The 7,376-nt window shown below is 41.5% G+C and overlaps 1 protein-coding gene across 4 annotated transcripts in view; it reads right to left on the bottom strand.

The window, feature by feature from the left end:
* Positions 1–1,041: 1,041 nt before the first annotated feature.
* ect2 (epithelial cell transforming 2) overlaps positions 1,042–7,376 on the bottom strand; it is a 51,230-nt gene continuing 44,895 nt past the window's right edge. For 2 of the 4 annotated variants that reach the window (XM_041934976.1, XM_041934977.1), the window contains 2 exons: positions 6,442–7,015; positions 2,544–2,617 (listed from right to left, as the gene is read on the bottom strand). In XM_041934976.1, coding sequence (XP_041790910.1) covers positions 6,473–7,015 — 543 coding nt within the window. In that variant the 3' untranslated portion in view covers positions 2,544–2,617; positions 6,442–6,472. Of the gene's footprint in view, positions 2,618–6,441; positions 7,016–7,376 lie in introns of all 4 variants that reach the window. The other 2 variants (XM_041934978.1, XM_041934979.1) reach the window with 1 other exon arrangement.

Raw genomic sequence — 7,376 nt, 5'->3', positions numbered from 1 at the left:
CTGCATCTTAACAGCTTTCAGCTCAATGTTTTGGTTTTTATTGTTTTGGTTCAGTCTTATATCAGCCCCCAGCTGTATTCAGATTAAAACATTTGCTGAAATAGGAGGAAGTATTGGATTTAAATTCATCAGGTCAGAAGTGCAACAGACTTGAGCCATATAACATATACTGTAGATCAGCTATGATTTTCCTCCCGACAAGATATATTAGGGAATTGCACTTTACCATATTTACCTTTTGATGCATGAAAGTGACTGCTAATGAGAATTTATACTGATATTAAGTGCTACAATCACACTTGGTAAAGGGCAGGTCAGGCTCCATGGTCTGCAAATTATTCCAACCTCCCTGAAAACAAGCTACAGATTTGATTCTGCAGTGATCAATGAGGGACCACAGGATTAAGAAGAATCACTTTGTGCAGCTCCTTATTGTTATATTCTACAGGCTCTTTATAACTTTTTCATCTTATCACAGTCAAAAGCTAAGCTTACAATAATACCTGCTGGTTGCCCAGTTTTGCCCATTTGTCAGTATTTCTGGACTGGGTTTACTTTCTTCAAAGACTGAACTGGCTCTGTTGGTTCAAAACTGAATTTAAAACAGCAGCTCTGATTTATGAAGAGAAGGGAAACTGGGAGAGTGCTTTTTGTCTAGGGGATCCAGAAACTTCTAAACCAAGTCCTACATCAAATGAGCAAGAAGTACAGACGAGTACTGAGGAGCAATCATGAGCCTGCTTCAAAGTAGTATGCAAATCCCAAACAGGCCTTCAAAGATCCCAAACTCAAGTGGAAGCTCCAAGAATATTTGGTGAATCAAGCATTTCAAGCCCTGCTGAAGCAGATGAATTGGTTAATTATCGACTATACTGTATCTAAGATTGCAAATAAGGGCAGAATGTGGAAGAATGAAGATAAACTTTTACAGGATCAGAATTACCCTGTTGGCAATTTTGTTTGACACACACACACACACACACAGTAGAAACCCTTACTCCAGGTCATAAAGAGGAAATAAAAGAATTTATTTTCACACCAATGACTTTATATAATTAGTCAGCAGCCCATACAAATGAATGGGGTGAATATGTTTATAATGTTGTGGTGATTACAAGACACATACAAAGGAATGAAAAAAAAAAATGCTTCAATCTTCAGGTACATGTTTAAGTGCATTTAATACAGAGTTGAAACGACAGGAGACGACTGAGGCTTAATGAAATCAGCATGAGAGAAGTGTCAGACGTAAGAGTGGAAAAAAACATAAATAGCAAAGAGAAAAAAGGAAACGTATAAAAGGCATTAATTAAGAATAAATATGTACACTGATGCAGCCTCCCTTCTTAAACATACACAGATACAGACACAGGGGAATAGACATATTCTAAAAAGATCTTTTAAAATGAGGACGGGCGTACAGGGAAGAAGAAGAAGAACATACGTGTGTTTATTCTTCTCAGCTGAATCTCTTAAATGTTAAACTAGAAGCTTTATAAAAGCTGGCGCTATCATGAGTTTACATTCTGAAGTTGGGTTAATTACAATGTCATTATATCAGATGAAAGTCTACTCCACTACAATAAAAGAACATCAAATGTCAGTTAATCTTAAGAGTCTCTCCCCGAGTAAGTTAATTAAAAAAGAGCCACAACAAGGTAAAGGGTAGAGAGTGAACCTGGTAAGTTTACTAGCACATAAAACACACAGAGAGCTTAACTACCTGCATTTGTTCAATAGAAATCTCAATATGGAAGGTTTCATGTTAATTTACTTTCCCAAAGCACAGTGAAATAAAACTATTCTCCAGGGACATTTGGGGATGGCATGAACTTCCCATTACAACAGAAGAAAGATTTACTTGGTCTATACTTAGTGTCGGCACTTCAGTGAACAATAACGGTAAATAACCAGGAAGGAACATGAAATGTATAAACACAAAGTGTAACAAGTGACAAAAAAATCAATCATGTCAAGATAATCCATTAACAGCTGCAGACAAAAAGCAGAGCATCCTTCATTTTTTAAGGGTAAGGCAAACCTTACCAGAACCAGTGCTAGTCACACACCGACAGCCCCTAGCATGGCGCAGTACCGTTCCTGTTAGAGCCGCGTGATGCAGTCTTAATTCAAGCATGTTTGGAGAGATGCACCAACAAGCCTTGTCAGATCAACAAAGATATATTTTCCTTGTGAGTTCTCAGCGCAGACATTAGCTGAACACATGTCATGATAGGCATCAGGTTAAAGAACAATTGGTTTATTGTTTGAACCCAGCTTGGAAGCACGTGGACAGTTCTGATACTGCCACATATCAGACTGAAGTATGCCCCTAACTTCAGTGCATTTTCAAAATGTGGCTGAATGCCATTTCAGCATGTACAAATACTAGTTTGCCACACCTTATAGGTAGCTTCAACTTTATATACATGCACCTGTCTGGTCAGATCTTGCTGTTCGTGGCAGTCAAGGCAAAGCGGGTGAAAACATGGGTTGACCCCTGCTGGTGCTCCCAGGCAGCAGCGTCTCAGAAGAGGTGCGTGGTCGAGCGGCTGAATGTGTGGTACTTCCTCTCAAACATGGAAGGCAGATTGACCATGGAGGGGGAATGGTGTGCCTGTAAATAGAAAAGAGCGGAACAATTAAGACTGAAAAAAATGAAAAATGTGTGGGAAGGGTAGGTTGAAAAAACAAACAACCTGAGATAAAATGTTAATACCCAATTATGTTGTTAAAGAACCACTCTGGTTTATTAACACTTGGCTCTATTCATATGTTGCTGGCCATTCTCCGCATTGTTAATAATAACAGCGTTGTTCTCTCCAAGTTAATTGCTGAGATCCAGGAAGGCTATGATATCATTAGAGATGATATAAAGTTCAACGTGGAAAGAAACACGAGCAGCCAGACAATCAGAAAGTGTAAATGAAGCTCAAGGCTAGTGGACATTTAGAAGGGAAAATACAGGTGAGCTGTAGAATTATCACCCCAAAGTGTCCGCTGTAAACTTCAATGTATTTCAATGGTAGTTAAAGGTGGCAGCAGCATGTATCCTGAAAGTCTGTGCTGATATTCTGGGTGTGCTTACATCTGTTTTTACCTCCCAATGAAGCAGATTCAGTGATCTGGCTAAACCTGTCTGATTGTCCGACTTGTTTTCATTGTCTCATCAGACTTTCTTACAGCAATGTTGTGTTTCCAGGTCTCAGCAATTTCTTTGGTGAGTCCAATGTTCTAATCAGTGAAAGCAAATCCTAAAAAAAAACAGAAGAAGAGTTGTACTAAACTAAAAAAACCTTTAAACAACCTTGAACAACAACCAAGTAGTTAGTAGGAGGATATGGTGTTACTGTTTGGAAAAGGAACCATGAGGGCCAAGCGTGAGTGTATGTTCACTCAGCCATTCAACTCAGTTTGACACGAGCATCCCAACTCCCTTTCAATGTGCAACAAGATAGATCGTCATGTGAGCCATCTAGCTTGCAGTCAGGAGTGAGTGAGTGAGTGAGAGTGTGTGTGTGAGAGAGAGAGAGGGACAAGGTCGGTTTATGTGCTCCAGCCTCATTTTAATTACTGAGTGCACAAAGACAAACGCTGTTACTAGCGCCTCTCTGCCTTCAAAGCCAAACCTTGGCACTGAACTAATCGAGACAGGCAACCTTTGCCAACACAATCACACTTCAGTAGATTTCCACCTGGCTTTTTTACACACGCGCACACACGCACACACACACACGCACACACACACACACACACACACACACACACACACCTCTCTACAAGCATTTCAGCAGAGACTGAGTCTTTCTCCTGCCTGGTTTGTGTCAGCTGATGAACGGTAAAAAGTGAATAGTGGTCTTGATTACATGTTAGCGAGTGGTGCTGGAGGGCCTCAGAAACAGAGGATTGATGGGGCCTGAAGGGATGAGTAAATTAACGGGCTGTGTTCACTGCAGAAGAACAGGTCGTGAGCAGCTTTGGTCACAATGTGAACATATCTGACCCTCATTACACACCTGCCATAACAAAGCTTGTATGCTAACAAACTGTTGGTTTGTGCAAGTGCGCCTGAAAATGTCTCCATTTGAGATTCAGTCAGTGCGCACCTTCAAACACACACATCAACAGATTGTCTCTGCTTCCACTGATATACTGCCAGTGTCGTGCAGAGGTATTCTCTCTCAACAGTTTACCCAGATGCAGGTTTTATTAAAAGGGGCTGATCACAGCAGTGTCACAGCAGCCTTTTACCAGTTCTGTGGGCTGCACATCCAACCTGAGGAAGCCGCACCGGTGTCAACAGCCAGGACTGCAGGACGAACGCAATCCTCCTTCCTTAACCTACTTCATGAAGCCGATCCAGCCAATCACACAATATATTGTTAAATTTAAATGCAACAAAATGGGTGTTTTGTGTTAACAGTATAGTCACCTGACATAGAGGCTATTGGTGCAGCAGCTGCTGGGATACCAGCACTGACATTTAGAGCTCTTTAAAGCACACAAAAGCATGTTTGAAAAAACACATTCATGTGCTATATTCAAGACCATGAAACATCAGTCCTTATTTATCCAACAGAACTTGTGGACACCAAAGAGAACCCAACTTGAAATCACAAGTAATTAACCTGTAATTCATATGCAAGTTGACATTTAACGCTGTGCTTCAACTCAACGCCACTCAGACATCCAATTCAAAACACACGAGGCTACAATATCACCTCATCTAATTCCTATTTATTTTAATTATTTGGAAAACGGAGTGGGGTGAAAATATTGCGTCAATCAGCACCCACAGATCTTTTGCTGGTTCACTCATTTTGTGCCTAAAATAGCCACTTAACAAACAGCTCTATAGTCAAATTCACCATGGCTTGCCTTCACCTTTCTTGTATATAATTAATATTATATTTAAAAAAATAACAAGATGAAATATAATATTCAGCTGCCCTCCCCACCACAATAATATAATTCAGGTTAATAATTAAATTGATGCGATGTGTGTCCTCATCTTCATCTTGTGCTGTCCTGATTAATGACTGGAAAGCCAATGTACAACGTTATCAATCAAGTGTGCCGGGTGTTTACATGTTCCTAAGTAATCGGATTCGTCACTTCCTCCAGTAAGTTGATTTCTGAGCTGTCATGTAAACGGGAAACCATAGTCAGTCGGACGGTATGGGGATTAGATAAACCTGGTTGCAGGTTTCTCTGCCATGCATATCTGCGACTGTTTCTCTAATCATCTTGTACGCATGTGCATGACAAAAGCCTATAGAGGCTGGATGAGACGAGATTATTACACAGAGCAGCACAGCGCATCTGTGCATTTCCATCCAGAGTCTGACTAAATTTGAAACAAATCCATAACAGCCTGTTGAAGTCTGAATCGGTTGAAAATGTAGACACATTCATGCTGTGAGTTTCAGTTTCACCAGGGAAACAGGGATAGAGTGGCACATGTGTCCACACATTTAAATGCTTAGAATCAAACTGATACAAGATGAAAAATGGGCAGCACCTAAACTGTTGTGTTCATGGGCAGCTTGTGCCTGGGTCACTGCGAAATGGTTCAATGCTCTCCAAACAGATAGCACGATCATTCTGCCACATTAAACTGCATTTCTTAAGAAGAATACCTTCCAGACGGTTTGAGCAGTGTTCATATGCCTTCGACCTGGTTAAAGTCAACCTGGCTCCCATCAATACACTGACATTTTGATTAGTGAGGGTTTGTTTTATCTAAACTAGCCACAACACACAAAGCACCCTCAATTAAAGGTGTGCCTTGACATTTGGATTTACACAACTGATATTTCTTCAACGGGCACTTATGTTAGTTCTTCAAGCATTTTCTAAACACAAAGATCATAACAAAGATCTCTAAAAATTAATTGTGATTTGGTGACGGGAAACCAAAATATTTTTTTGTCTAAAGGGACAGCTGGCCTCTACCTGGACAACAAGCTTTTATGTCCCAGCTGTACCCCATCCTAGCTCCTTTGTATCCCTTTGTATACAGCTCTCTATTAATAGCAGTCAACTAGTGAATAGTCCCAGCCACCACCACCACCACCAGTTAGTAACCCAGGTGATTCATAGGAACAGAGCTATTCCAAATCAACCCTTAAAATCTCTGCCTTGTACACTGCCAATCTCAAATGACAAAAAGTATTACACTCACACTACTTATATAGAGTACATTTATAGCCCCCTCTCATCTAATCACTTGAGTTCAGAGTTCAGACCCTTATTAATCTGATCTGTTTGTTGCAGCATCTCAGCTTCTAAGGAGTTGATTTGGGACCAGGAATGCACCAGTGGTGTTTGAATGTTAAAAAGCCAGCACAGAGTATACAGCAGGTAGTAAGGATTGATATGAAATGAAAAATGGTATAGGTGCACCCCTAGTTGAAACTAAACACAATAATGTTTGCTCACGTCAGACTCCGGGACTGAATTTAGCGATGGTTTAGAGGAGAGTCTCCCTGCGAGGACTGGTCAGGACAGCCTTGCGTGGGTCCAAGGGGACTCCAGGATCCCTGCATGTCTCAGAAAAGGGCCTGCCATTGATATTAACTGGCTGAGGAGCCAGGGACCTTGGCTGGAACCCCACAGGGTGTCTGGACACATGCTGGCTAGATTTTGGCTGGGAGTTTTTGGAGTTTCGGACAGCTGGAACAGAAGTGGAAGTAGGGTGGCTTGAAGAGGGAGCCTGCTGTGTAGCGTAGGGACTTGAATAAGGTTGTGCTAGCTGGGTCGACAATGGAGCATGAAGAATGGACTTGCGTTCTCTAGTGCTAGGGTAATAGTTGGGACAGAGGGTATGGCTGAACTCAGGGCCGGGGGCGGGGCCAGGGCTTTTGGCGGGGATTTGAGCTGGGCTGCAGGGCGTACGCATACAAACAGGGACCCTGGCTCTGACAGGAGGATGGTCCAGAGAGTTAGAGCGCTGTACCACAGCACTGCTCTTGGCAGAATCACTCAAACTGAATGTGGAGGTAGAGCGAGACATCTAGAGGGGACACACATGGAGCAGGAATTTACACATCATGAAAAAACACAAGACAGGCCAGAGAGAATAGACATGCCGAAGCTAAATGAAAACAAGGAGAGAGGAAATCCTTAAAAGGACGAACAAAAGACAGAAAAACTTTAAAGAACGTAGAAGAAAAGGGACGGAAAGAATAAATATCACATAAAGACAGAAATGGCAGACAATACGTTTTTAGGCAAAGCCAAGTAGATATACGCAGGGGGACATTTAAAATCACATACCTGGACAGACCAACACCGTACTTTTCTCTCAAGTGTCTTGTTTCAATCAGCAACTGCTAAACCCTTCCCCCAATCATAACCTAATAATCATAACCAGA

This window comes from Chelmon rostratus, chromosome 4 (assembly GCF_017976325.1).
Source record: "Chelmon rostratus isolate fCheRos1 chromosome 4, fCheRos1.pri, whole genome shotgun sequence".
NCBI classification, from domain to species: domain Eukaryota; kingdom Metazoa; phylum Chordata; class Actinopteri; order Chaetodontiformes; family Chaetodontidae; genus Chelmon; species Chelmon rostratus.
The sequence above is the reverse complement of the archived record's forward strand: the minus strand, read 5'-3'. Positions and strand labels throughout refer to the sequence as shown.